This window comes from Oryzias melastigma, linkage group LG13, assembly GCF_002922805.2.
Source record: "Oryzias melastigma strain HK-1 linkage group LG13, ASM292280v2, whole genome shotgun sequence".
Taxonomy (NCBI): domain Eukaryota; kingdom Metazoa; phylum Chordata; class Actinopteri; order Beloniformes; family Adrianichthyidae; genus Oryzias; species Oryzias melastigma.
This window is the reverse complement of record NC_050524.1, coordinates 33,765,127-33,779,053: the sequence shown is the minus strand read 5'-3', so window position 1 is coordinate 33,779,053 and position 13,927 is coordinate 33,765,127. Positions and strand designations below refer to the sequence as shown.

Here is a 13,927-nt window from a genome sequence, read left to right as displayed (position 1 = left end):
TTTGAGATCCCCCGGCGCTGCGCAGATCGCCTGGATTGCGGTGCATGTTGGTTAGTTTATTGCACTGACGTCACATGTGCGCCGTCACCAAGTATTGCGAGAAAGGGGCGGGTTCAAGGCGCCTTTCTAAGCCAGCGCAGCCAGAAAATAGGTACTGCGCTGGCTGCATGCCGCCTTAATGATGACAAAACAATGCATTGTGGGAAATTGAGTCCACACAGTTGTTGTTCGGTGTAAAGTAACTGGCGCTAAATGAAGGACATCTGTGTATTTTTTTACTTTTTCTGGAAGGTAGTGAATCACTGATGAAAAAATAAACAAGATTTCAAATAATCTGTGGTTATATTTGTTATTGTTGTCTCTAAAACTTAACTTTAATTTAATTTTATTTATTTATTTGGGACAGTACACATGCAATGAATCCTGCGGCTATTTTATTAACAGTTTTACTCTAAAAGATGTTAAAAATAATATAAAAGACACAACAGCACAAATCATACTAGGAGGAGTGGCTTATTAACTTTCAGACAATGTTAAGGACAACGCCCAACTCCTTGATCTCGTACAGTCTCGTCGTTCACCCTCATCTCAGGCGCCTTTCTCCGCCCCCTCCAGCAGCAGCTTAGTCTCGCCGACGATGCAGGCGAGGCGCTGGGGATCTCAAACACACCTATTTTCTATGGGTGATGTCACACTCAGTCTATCCAGTTTTCTTATACAGTCGGTAGGTGATTTCATTGACTGTATAAGAGAACTGGAATGAGTGACCCCCTCTGCATTCCAAACAGTAAGTAGCTGCTGGCTCCATGAAGCTAATCCTAATTTTTTCCTATTTTTTTCTGTAGTGAAAGTTATTCAAGTTATAAAGTGACCAATCAGATGCCTCAATAAAAGTAGGTGGTCTCACGTTGAGCTTTCGAAATGTTTAAGTCTGCATTCAAGGTTAGGGGTGTGGCGTTCCAACGAGCATACTCCTGACTGGCACGAGTGGTTGCCATAGAAACGTTGACACAGTTGGACTTGAACCGACCACTGCTTACCGACATTGTCTGTTTCCAGCAAGGCGGAGTTCAAATCGGAAAAATAACGCGACTGAATTGACTTCCAGGGTGATGTCACACTCACTCAGTCCAGTTCTTGTATGATGTCAATTGGCTGTTTTCTGAACCTGCAAGCACTGAGTCAATGTAGAAAAAGCGCTCGTCCGATGGGGCACACTTGACTCCCTCCAATTACATCAGCTTCCCCACATGCAAAGAGGAGGCAAAAGAAGCCATTAACAATCTTCAGTCTATTATGTAATGTGGACACTCGCTCCCAGTTCCATCAAAGTGTGCCAGCAGAACGTGCCAGTGACCCTCCCACCAGTTTTGAAAGGCGAGTGGTGTCTGGATGTCAGACTCCTAACTGCTGTCGCTTAACGGATGCCAGGCTGCTCCACCTGGAGGCACCATCTGCTGGAGAGGAGCTCCTGCTGCTCTGAATCCACCAGCACGCTGAAGGACACGAGAAGCCTCCACAAAATACATCAACATGCAGCCGACAAGCTAACAAGCAGAGGAAAAAAGGGTATTTTTTAAGGAAGTGAAAGGGACTGATAAACTTTGTAGAAGTCATGACATTAAGCTATTCAAGAACTTTACAAGTTCTCCAAAAAATAGATTTGAGGTGTAAAATATGTATGAATTAGGTTTCCAAATACTGACACATACTTTTTGATTCAAAAGTATACGTCTTCTGACTCAGGTACTAGTTTAAATCTAAAGGAGAAACAGTTTAAAAATATTTTCACCTGAACTACAGCTATTAAAACTTTCATCTTTTGATCAGCTTTTATTGTGAAACAGCGTGGAGGCGGCTGCTTTAATGCATGACATTCACTGCTGGTGAGAGCTTAACAGCAGCAACTTGTTTTTAGTGTTTTCTACAGTCTGACAAGCAGCTGATCACAGCAAAAAGTTCACTACAGTCAATGAACGGAGGACAGCATCTCTCATTCCAATTAGATGCAAAAATGGAGGAAAAACGAAAACTTTTTCTAAATGACAGATTTTCCTAAGATGTGAGGAACCTGACCTGACCAAAGGGAGCTCTTTAATTGAACTTCGGCGTTCCTGTGAGAAGAAACCGAGTTTGGGTTAAGCACTAAATGGCATGATAAGCTTTAAGCCAACAGCTCATCTGTTTGAGTCTGATAGGAGTAAAATTCTGCAGGCGAGTTTGACCTGAAGTGCCCTCAATAAGCAGCACCAATGATGATGAAATGGGCAAAAAAGACTTTTCGAAGAGTAAACCTGACTTCTCCTGTCCAATGTTCTTCATTGGTGGTGAGCAATTTACTAAATAACGTCTGAAAGACTCTTTGAAGGGGAAAAAAGCAGCTGACAAGCTGCGAAAATCAACAGCTACAAGGATTTATTTGACTGCCATGTGTTTAATGAAAAAATCTGTCCAATTGCCCCCCAGGGAGGGGGCGCGGGAAGGACTCATTAAAAGCCCCGACATGTGAATGTCAGAAGGAGAACGTGAGTGAGGTGAGCAGGGACGGCGACATTCTCAGCAGCTTGAGGAATGCACTCCTGACGTCTCATTACCTCACCTCATTACAAAATGACAAACAAGGAGGAGGGATGATGCTACCCCCCACCACCTCTGCAGAATCAAGACTTTAGCATTGTTCACTATTTCCAGAGCGGCTGCAACATCTAAGCAGTTTCCACAGTAACAGGAGCCTCACACCATCCCAGTGTGATGTCACCATGCTGGGGAGGGTGATGCACATGTCATGAATTCATTATTTACCCAACAAAAATGTACATATCCACATTTTCAGATATTGATAATAACTATAGTTTTTGCAACAATTCTCCTCAATCTAAACTCCACCTTTTCTAAAGCTGTGGATCACTGCTTAGGTGGTGATCCGATTCGATTCACGAATCAACCTCAACGATTCACGAATCGAACCACCATTCTTACTTTTTAATATAATGTTTATTGCTATGTGTATGTCTATTTACTGGATGGATGAAAATTTTTATTATTTGTATTTAATATTAATTTATACCTTAATTCAGAACAGGAGATCAGAATGAACAAAACTGATTAAAAAAACACAAAGATTCAGATAAAAATAAATGTTGTTTGTCATTTTTAACTTTTTTTGTCAATCTTCTGGTTCAGCAGTAAAACAACATAAAAACGATAAAATCACTGCTGTTTTGGATCATTTAACAGCAAAACCTGAAAATGTTCTCCACAGTTTTCTATCGTCAAAGTTCTTCAATATTTTACGTTCTAAGCAGCACATATTGGTGCAGAGACCGTATGAAAAAAGATTTGTTTTTTTGCAGCAGAATCAGCTGATTCACGTTGATTACATCCACCAATCAGCAGCGCGAGGCTGTTTCTTCAGAATAAGCTGGAGTTTCGTTAATTGCGTCAAATGTTGAAGAGGTACCATAACCAAAAGAATGTAAACACTGGAGCTAAAGCTCCGATGTTAAAGCTAATTCATTTTTTCAGAAGTTATGTCTGTGAGCGGAACTTCAGTCTTAGTTTTTGAACAGAAAAAAGCTCTCGCTAGTTTTACTTTGAAAACCGGAAGCTTCACCGTCACGAAGATGCGTTTACTTCTGGTAGCAGAACCACCGCTCTTTTGGCTTTGTTTTAGTTTGTAAACTTAAAATCCTACATTAATCTGCATTTCAGAGCAAAAGTACATCGCCCCAAGATAATATTTTGATCATATTTTACTACAATGTACTACATTTATAAAGATCGCGAATCAGCGATCTTGGTCGTCGCGAACATCCGTATCCGTATTTTTGGGAGCAGATCGCGAATACCCGAGCACCCGGATACTCGTTACAGCCCTAACCTTTTCTATAACTGTGCATTTTCTTTTGATCTTTGGAACCAATTGGAACGATTCATAAATTGTAAATCAAAAATAAACTGCAAAATAAATTTTAAAACATATAATTACTTGTTTTAGCTTTTATAAAAAAAAATGAAAATATTGTCAATTTACTTGTATTTCAAACAAAGTTTTATTTACACAAATGCAGAATTAGAAAAATATAACTGATCAATTTTATAGCACCATTAAAAGGATCCGAACCACCAAAGCAAACCCTACAGCTGAACTTTGTCCTTTCCTGTTTGATTACTAATTTATTTTCTCTTGTTTAATATTTCTAATTATTGCCTCTTTTTTAAACTTATAATATTTAAACTTATATTTCCTCCAGTGTAATTATTCTGCGTTAGAATATTAGTTTTATTATAGTCATTACTTTGTTTTGGATACATTTGTCTAAATACTCTGTAAATTTGTTTGCATTCAATTAAGTAAATAAAATGCGATGAACTGCTTTTTCAAGGAGCTTTTCCAACATAGATCAACATATCTAAAGCCAAATAAAAGTATTTAGCAAACTTCTGTAGACTTCTAGTAACATCAACATTTATTGACATGTTCAGGTTTTGCTGATTTAAGAAGTACACCAATCATCTTTTGATCCATTTTTAAAGCATTACCAGTCGTCTTTTGATGATAATTATGCTGTTTTTAGCCAAATTGTGTCATTTTCTAGGACTTGATTATTATGGAGCAGCAAGAGTTCATCAGAAATTTGGCTCCGAGCTGTGGAGTAACCTTGCCTTCCCTTTCCTTCTCCATTGCTGAGAGCTCTGTTTACATGCACTCCTGCTAACAAACAGCCTCTCACAACCCCAACCTAACATTATTGGTACAACAAAAATGGTGACCAATATCAGAGCTTTCCAGCTGTACAGTTTAGATTCGGATTCCAGCTCAGACGAGGAAAACGAAGACGTTCAGGGATCCATTTGAATGTAAGAGGATGCATCAGAATGGAGCAGGGGTATTTTCTACATCATAAATATGATCTTTTTTGAACAGCGTTTATTGTCTTGTCTTGATTTACAACAATTTGAATAAATAAACATGTAGAAATGCAAATTTAAGCCTAATTTTCATTACATAAATTTAGAAACACCAATATTTTATCGGACTGGGTCTTTAAGGACACTCCATAAAGTTTGGTTTTACATTATTAAAAAAAAGCTAGTTTCAGAGAAGGCAAAACAAATCCTGCTTTTCTGAGGAATGTGACAATCTCTGGTAAGATTTGCCTGAAGCGAGAACGTCCCGTCAAACACCGGTGACGAGCACCATCGGGAGACACAAACTCCATCATGACAAGCGGCAGACGCTTTCCGGATGGCGTTTGTTGTGCTTAAAAACTCAATTCCTGTGCAAGCACAAAAACCTCAATTGAGACGTGACAAGCATGAGTTTGGAGGGTGTAGACGTCTATTTCGATGTTTACTTTACCAGAATGCGAGCCTAAGAATGGAAGAATTCCAAGAAAATCTAGCAAAACCCTACAACCTCCCTCTAATCCATGTTCAGATGAACCCATTCGAAGCTCCAGCACGCCCTAGCTCACACATAATTGATTCTGAATGAAGAGACTGGTTCAATAATTCATATTTGCTCATTTATTGCAGTTACCTGAGCAGCAGAGGTCTTTGTACCTTTCTCATCATCCCTTTTTTCCCTCAATCCATCAAGAAACTGCAAATATGTGCCCCCTCCCTTCCTCACGTCTATTCAGAACCAGGCAGACTCATCTCCTGACAGCTTTATAGCTGCACCACAGCCGAGATGGGAGTGTGGGAAAGAGCACTGAATGACCGACTCGCCGCTGTCCGGCTGGCAGGCGCACAAAACCCACCTAGCACTTGGTCAAGAATAAAGTTGAGGATGGGTGGAGAGGCTCTGCGATGACGGCGCGCCACTTTGTCTGCCCTCACTCTGGTGAGACAGCTCAGCGCCAAGTGGAGGCCGTTCCCTAGAAGCTCCTCATACTTTCACACGTGCAGCTCAACCAATGAGTGTGGTTACGCCAGTGCCGCGCAGACGCCGGGTCGCAACAAGATGGAACACAAACCGGCTTTGTCCTACTTAGAAAAGAGGGGTGAGACAGGTCCGTCCCTCGAGAACGTCTTCCCGTTAACTCGTTTTGTCCGCGAGCCCACCCACTCTGTCCTGCATTCTTTTATTGAAGCTATATTGAGCCGACAGATTCTGCCTCACTGCTGTGCTTCCTTACTATATTAGCATAAAACTGTTGCAGCTGTCTGACCTACTTTTACTAGGACAAGTGCATCTACACCCAAAGCCCTTCAGATGGGGGGAGGACACACCTCCAGTCCAGAAAATGCTTTCCACTGACGAGCAAAAGTGGGATAGAATATTAGGTAAAGGACAGATTTAGATCGCTGATGCTGGAAGAAGGGTGTTACAGGAAAAAAGGGGCGTTACAGCCCCGTCACTTTAGTCTAAATTCAATCTGCTAAAGTAGAAGGACATGCCTGCCCCCCCCACCACCACCAGTTCAGCAAATAGACTTTCCTTTACAAAATCCGACTTCCTTTAAGCTCAAGATTCTCACAGAAATCTGGAACGTTCACCGTTTCATCAGTATTCTGAGGAAGGAGGGACATTCCAACATATAAGAATGATGTCCTGACAGTTTCCCGGTCTAAGCAACCTTCAAAGATTCTGTTATGTTTATAGATAGCATCCTTGTATTATTTAACACTGAAATATTGTTAAAGAAATAAAGGAAAAACCATTATAAACTTCAAGCAATCTCAAAAATGGGAGCAAATTTTAGTAAAGAAATTGGATTTGAGTCTTCATAAATGTGAATTTTTTGGTTTTAGTGATCTTTAAATTCTCGTTTCCACTGAGCGGTCCAGACCGGACCGGGCCAGACCAGACTTTTGAAAGTTTCAATTACAAAATGGACCAGATAAGCAGGACCGACTGGTACCATTTCTGGTCCCCCATTGGTCATAGGTCCATAGAAAAATGGAATGGACCCGTGAGGGCGGAGCTTCTGTCGTCACACGATATAACCCGCTGATTGGCGGAAAGGTTTTACGACATCAACAAGCCGGACTCATGATCCAAACCGAAAGTTTTGTCCTCTTTTCGGCTGTATTCTTCTACGCTCTTCACAATCTTCTTGCTAAGAATAATAAATTCTTAAATACGGTCTTGGGGACTGGAGACACGCTGAATCAACGAATACTGAGAACCCCACCCACCTCCTCATTTCAGTCTCATCCGACCCCCGCGGCCAAAGAATGTCCGTTCTTCCGATCACTTCTGGTTGTGCTTTGTAAACTTAAAATTTAAAGAATATTGGAGTATTGCTCAACATTAGGAAATTTTTATTCTATACTGTTCCGCAGCGTAGAGGCCGGCTTCATCCGTAATAAACACCTGCTCGTGATTATAAATATTCTCTGTAGTTATCTTTTTAATTTTCCGTCTGTTTCCAAGTCAACTGATGCAGCTTCTCTTTCGCTGTATCCACACGGTTTTGATGCACAGTTAAGTCATCGATCTACACCCCGCAGGTGCTTTGATGGTCCAATGCTCCATGGAAGCGCTCACTTGAATTAAACTGACCATTCTAAACTGGCCAAGAGGGGATTGGCCTGGTTTGTACCGCTCAGTGGAAACGAGGCATTAGTGTAAATTGCATTAGTCACAACTGCCCCTAGGGGTGGATACTGAGTGTCTGGGGGCAAAAAACAGGCAAACCTCCAAGAAGTGCACAAAATAATAAATGATAGACCAGTTGGTGAGCCCATAGGCCAAACTGTTCATGCACCACTGTGACCACTTATATTGCGTTCACACCGGGGTCAGGAACGCGTGTTCAAGAGACCATTTTCAACAAAAAGTCAATGTAAACACGAATAAATGCCCATTTCAAGGTGCTTCTACACCGGCCACATCGGTGCGGATTCAAGCGGCAACCTTCAATAAAAAGTCTATGCAAACGTGTCTTTTGGCTTCTGCGTCTGGAACGCGTGTGAGTGCGTGTTGCTGCGCAAGCTTTTAATTCAGGACGTGATTTTTATGTACAAACGGGCAAGCATTGAACGCGCTGAATGTTCAACCTGGTTGAACATTTTCACAAATTTTCGCAGCAACGCAGCACAATGATCAATCAGGGACTTTGGGAGTGGTGTGTGGGTAGTGTCCGCTTCAAAGCACAGAGGGGCCAAACATGATCACAAACGAGAAATGAATCATTGCGTTTTGTTCCCAGTCGGATCAATATGACACCCAGACAGACATTTAAAGAAAAAGAATTGTGAAAACAAGAAATCCTGGAGCAAGATTTGAGAGATTTGCACCACTTTGACTTTTTGCTCCAAAGTCAAAGTGGTCAGTGGCAGAGAAGCGCTAACAAACAGTAAAAATACTAAAGAAGACGAATCTCCTTCCTGCCGCTACCTGGGTGACCGCGCTGGTCTGGTATGGATACTACCTGCTGAGCACACGTTCATTAAACTGCGTAGATTGTGTTTTTGAAGCACCACATGCAGCCGGTGTGTAAGGACCTTCAGGCTCTATGCTCAACTCTTGCTTTCATGCATCACCAGTCACACGATTTAGGTCCGTTTTCGGGCTCTACATACAAAACACGCAGCCACTGAAAGTTAATCCAAAGTTAAACGAGTTAAACTTGGACCAATGAGGGACTTAGATTTGGTAGTGACGTAGGGAAAGCGTCCTTTTCAAAACAGGGAGATATCAACCGTTTAAAAAATTGGTCGTGAAGAGGAAACTAATAAATGCAGTTTGTGATCGGCCAGAATTCTAAGACACCAAGTATTTCAAATTTTGAAATATAGCTGTGAAAGAAAAAACTTGGAGCAAGATTTTCACCCCTTTTTACATTACGCACCAAGCCTCTTCCAACTGTGAGCACATGCGCTAGTATCAGGTGCTAGTATTAGTATGTGCTAGAGCTAGAAGTAACATGTGCTAGTATCAGTATCATACTGGACACACAGTCCAGTGTGAAGACCGTAATGCTAAAAGTGTGTTCAAGAATGCCCGTTTAACATGTTTTTGTTGCGCATCATATGCTGGGTGTGTACCATAAACCATAAAACAATGGACAGCTTAACCCCTCCCTTCTCATGTTCCAAATGGAAGTACCCACTTGTTCCAAAAAGGCCAAAATCCCATTGACTTCTAATGAGAAATGGACAGTTACTTCTAAGCCAATTTATCTGTCAGAATAACCATTCTTGCTCTGACACATTCTTCTTAACACATTCTTTCCAATTTAGATTTTTTTTTTCAAAGATATTTTTTCTTTGTCACCACTTACTTGTGTTATAAACTGATGTCTTAGTAAAAGCATGTGGTGCCTGCTGGCCCCGCCTCAAACGTTTGATTGACAGATTCTCGCGATCCACTTTCAGTGGAAGGGGTGTGGACTTCGAACAAGCCTGAACAAGTTCACTCATGATTGGCGACAGCAGTTCCTCTAGAAACGTGACTCAGAACGACTCGGACTAATCATTGTTGCCAGGTTCCAATATGGCGGTAGACGAATCAGGGAGTGACTGAGAAGGCTCTGGCTGGATTTTGCGAGAGCTGGAGCATTTCCTATGGGTGACGTCAACACTTGTTATGTCCAGTTCATATAAACTGTCAATTGTGTGTACATAGCCTCACACAACACGTAAGGGTAAGTAAAGGTGAGGTAGGTGACACGGTGGAATTCTTTATTTGTTTCAACCCTCTGAACCCTGCACATGGTGCAAGGGGCCTGTTAGTGTTGTTCAAGTGATGAACGATCAGCGATCATCCATGTTAGCATCCCAACCATTAGAAATTACTTAGTATTTGACCGTCTGGATTGATGATGGGAGTCTATAACAGGAATCAAATCCATAAGTTAATGCTTTAGAAATGTCTGTTGTTCTAAAATGTATAGAAGCAATAAACCATTTCTTATAAGAGCTGGGTTTACAGTACAACCAAATTCTAAATTTAATTCATAGCACAACTTGATTACTTATTCTTCCTAAGATGATATTGGTTCTTTAACCCTTCAATATATTTCGCCAGACACACCTAAAAAACACATACTCTTTCAAGTACTGCGACACTTTTCTCTGTAGTTGAAAGAATGTTCACACATGAGCTAAAGCTCTGGTGTTAAAGGGTGAAATCATATCAACACCAGAAAACTGCATTACTCACCGCAAAAAAAGTCATTTTTATGACAGATGTAGAGAGTCACAGACAGAACCAAACGCACAGGGGTTAATAACTAAGGCCCAGCAGGCACTGCTAATGAGTATGTGTCTAAAAAAGACCCTCAAAGATTGCAGCAAACTGAGGAACACTCATCATGTTTCTCAGAAAAAAATGACATGTATGATACACAAAGTAAATAGCCAAGTCCCAGTCTCCAGCTACATTGTAATCTTGAATATTGGTCTGTCCATCTGTCAAAACATTTTCCAAACGCACTTAAACCTAAAGAGGTCACTGGAGCCAGTCTCAGCCACTGTTGGGCAAAGGGGGGGTACACCCTGGACACTTTGGCAGTCTGCCACGGGTGATGATAATAAGTTTGACACCCCATACACTTTTGCTCTCCAATACGTTATTTAGCAGATACATATCATTTTAACCCTGGAGAAACTAGAAACACTTTCCTTCTTGGCTTTTTAAGTTAATTTTACAGGGCTTTTTTTTCCAATTTTGGGTTGCCACAGCCAATTATAATAATAATAATAATAATAATAATATTAAAATGGAAAAAAACATAAAATAAAGATTTAAGAATTAAAATACATGAATTAATAAATAAATCACAGCAGCCAAACTTGACCTCATTGGTTCTCCAGGGTTAAATGTATACAACAAACATGTATCATTTCATTATTTTTAAATTATATTATGTCAAAGTCATGTAGTTAATTTTCTAAGTTAAAAAAAAGGCATTGAGTTATTCCGATTCATGGTCCAATCACTAAAAAACACACTGTATGTCACTGCCCATGACTGAGCCACTGCCAAAGAATAGCAGACTTTATGTCTGTGAAGCATCAATGATTATACCTAAATACAGCAAGCACATTCTCTTAAACACCAACAGCATAGGGAGGAGAAGCTTTCACCAATGTTTCTCCTCAAAATAACAGTTTGCTTTGGGCAACAGGACACTCCTGGTCTAAAATATAGTTATAGAAGCGTTCTAATTCCATCATCAAAGGCCTACAATCATGCCAAACCAGATGCTGATCTAAGGAGCTCATTGGAACATCTTCTAGAGCTCCTAAACAATCTGCTTTCCATCAGGAAACACTATTGTGACACCAACATAATCTAAACCCCATATGGTAATAAAAAAAATAATGATAATAAACAGTCTACAGATGAAGCACTGGGTTCCAATTAGGGCTGGGCGATGCCGCAAAAAAAGAAAATCTCGTGATTTTCTTTTTTCAATTTTATTTCACAATTTCTTTAAAATAAATTCAAATTGACAAAAATTTAATTATGATTTTTTTTTTAACAAATATTTATATTTATTCAAATTAAATAGTTTTCTATTAAGATTGATCTGTAAATAGTGCAAGAATTGGGCATTCTACAGCTACAGGTAATATTGCTGTCAAATGAACAGCTTCAAAATATCTGTGAGTTTTTATTTTGCCTCTGTGCTAAAATCCATAAAACAGAGCTTGTAAATGATCGTCACCTAAGACCAGAAATAAGGGAGATTGATGAAGTTTAATAGCCCTGAATGATGGTTTAGTAAAGTCCTTTCCCTATTAAAAACATCTCAAAGTGCTAAAAAAATATCAATATTAATAAAAACACTGTTTCCCACATTTTCATATGTAACTAAAACTTTTATTATTTTTGGATTACATACATGGTAAACAAATCTCAACTGCTTCAGAATTTACCTTCAAATAGACTATTTCATTGTACTTTGAGAAAAAGGTTCCAGCTAGCATCTTTAACTGATCCAAAAAACATTTTTTAAACTTGGATGATAACATCAAATACATCTGCCAAACTGTTAAGATTCAAACACAGCGATAATAGCAGTAAATGTTGTGGCAGGTTAAAGTTTACATCCACAGCTCCTTCCCTAACATCTGCTCTCTGTGTTTATCTCACTGAGCAGAAAGCTAGCGTTAGCGCTGTAGATTCTAGCTGGGCTTTCTTTGGTCCGAACGACCAAGAAAAAAGCTCAACAGTGACGGCACAGATTAAGAAAATTATGTGCAAACTCACTTAGAGTTCTTACAAAAAAAAAGAAGTGTGACCGACAATAAGATTTAGGCTCTTAAAGTATCTATCTACGAGCTAGCAAAACAATGCAGCAACGTGCATCTTGACCGAACATTTTACGTGTTTTCAACATAAATTTCCATCAGTTTTTGTGCAAGTTGAACGTGAATTTGAGCGATTATTATCCGCAATGTTTAAAACATGAACCATTAATAAAAACATACATCGAAGAACCAAACTAGCATGCAACTCTCGAATTGCTAGCACCCACTTTAGCACACAGTCCACGGTTCCCAGCCTGATCTCTCTCTATTAAAATGCGATTCCTCTCCTGTGATGATTCCTCTCCATTGGATTATTTTGTTGTCAAGGTTTTTGAAGTCGACTGTAAAACACTGCGTCTCCTTTTGGTACTTTTTTGGACCTCCGCCATTCATTTCTCAGGAAGGCTCGATCCATAATGATGGCGCATGTCTGTCACGCCGTATGTCACGACTTCCAATCCATTAATACATGTCATTGATTAGCAGAAAAAACACCATGGAGGGGGAGCAGGAGGAGCAGCTCGGATTTAAAGTCACATGCGGTCAACAAGCTTTTGCCTTCTCGCTCTTGCAGCTTTTCGTAGAAGATCGTGATAAAACGATCTCTCAAAAATGATACATCGTCAGCTTTGGAGATTGTAAGACGGTTTTATATCATCATATCGCCCACCCCTAGTTCCAATGAAATACTGACAATGTCCCACCCATCAATCTACTATCCTGATGGGAAAAAAGAGAAAATTATTGGCAGAAACGTTTTTGTTTTTTTTATTAATCACGACATCCAATCAGCTGGTATTCTTCTATGGATGAATTATTGTAGAGGATATTAGTCTACAGAACAGCAGCTTCTTACATAAAAATTATCCATTTATTACAGAGCAAAAACAACAGATTTTCACAAAAGGAACAGAGGAGAGAACTGCTGTCTGTCTCAAATCTGCTGGATGAACTTGGTTGTAGATCAAAATATACCATTTGCCCGTCACTAAACCAAGGACTCTCCACACCAGGGGAACAAGTCAAATTGACAAAGGACAAGTGCAAAAAGGAAGAAGAGGGGCGTATGGCTTTTTCCTGTTTTCAAAGCAGCGACGATGTTCAACAAGCTCGCAAGTTTGTACTAAACAAGCTACAGTCAATATTTTATCAACATTGTAGACAAAAACAAAAAACTTCAACAAGATGAACAAACCAAGAAGGCAGTTTAGATAATGCTCTGTGCCAGACATGATCATCTCAGTGCAGCTCTGGGCAGCTAGTAGCCAATGTTGTGCAGCATAAGATAATATGTGCTTTTAACTCATAAAAGTTCAAACTTTTTACCAAGGTTTTTCTTTGCATATAAAACCTTTTAATTCTGGAGGTAGAGTTGATCAAACAAGACGTCTTCAGGTCAACAGGTATTTAAAAACCTACACAGTTTATCATCTATGTGAACCTCAATCAATTTATACATTTAACTAATCTGAATTGAATAAATATTAAGTAATCCCTATTTTTAAAAAAATGCCATTTTATTTTTCTTTTATTTATTTCTTTCTTTATTTATTTATTCATTTTTGTTCTTTTTCCCCTCTTTGTCCTCAGCAGTCTTACACTGCTGGGTTTTGTTATTTTAGTTTGGGGTTGGATCTTGGTGGTCTTAGGTTTTGGGCTTTGTTTATTTGTTTTCTTTAGGTAGTTTTGGTTAGACAGCCATTATCAGGAGCTG

At 39.7% G+C, this 13,927-nt stretch overlaps 1 protein-coding gene across 2 annotated transcripts in view; it reads right to left on the bottom strand.

Annotated features, from left to right (window-relative positions):
* Nucleotides 1-13,927, bottom strand: part of LOC112155624 (SPRY domain-containing SOCS box protein 4) — a 37,841-nt gene that overhangs the window by 4,905 nt on the left and 19,009 nt on the right. Inside the window, exon 3 of one of the 2 annotated variants that reach the window (XM_036214899.1) lies at nt 1,129-1,241. The exons of the other annotated variant lie outside the window; for it this stretch is intronic. Coding sequence (XP_036070792.1) covers nt 1,183-1,241 — 59 coding nt within the window. The 3' untranslated portion in view covers nt 1,129-1,182. Of the gene's footprint in view, nt 1-1,128; nt 1,242-13,927 lie in introns of those variants that run through there. 2 annotated transcript variants of the gene reach the window in all.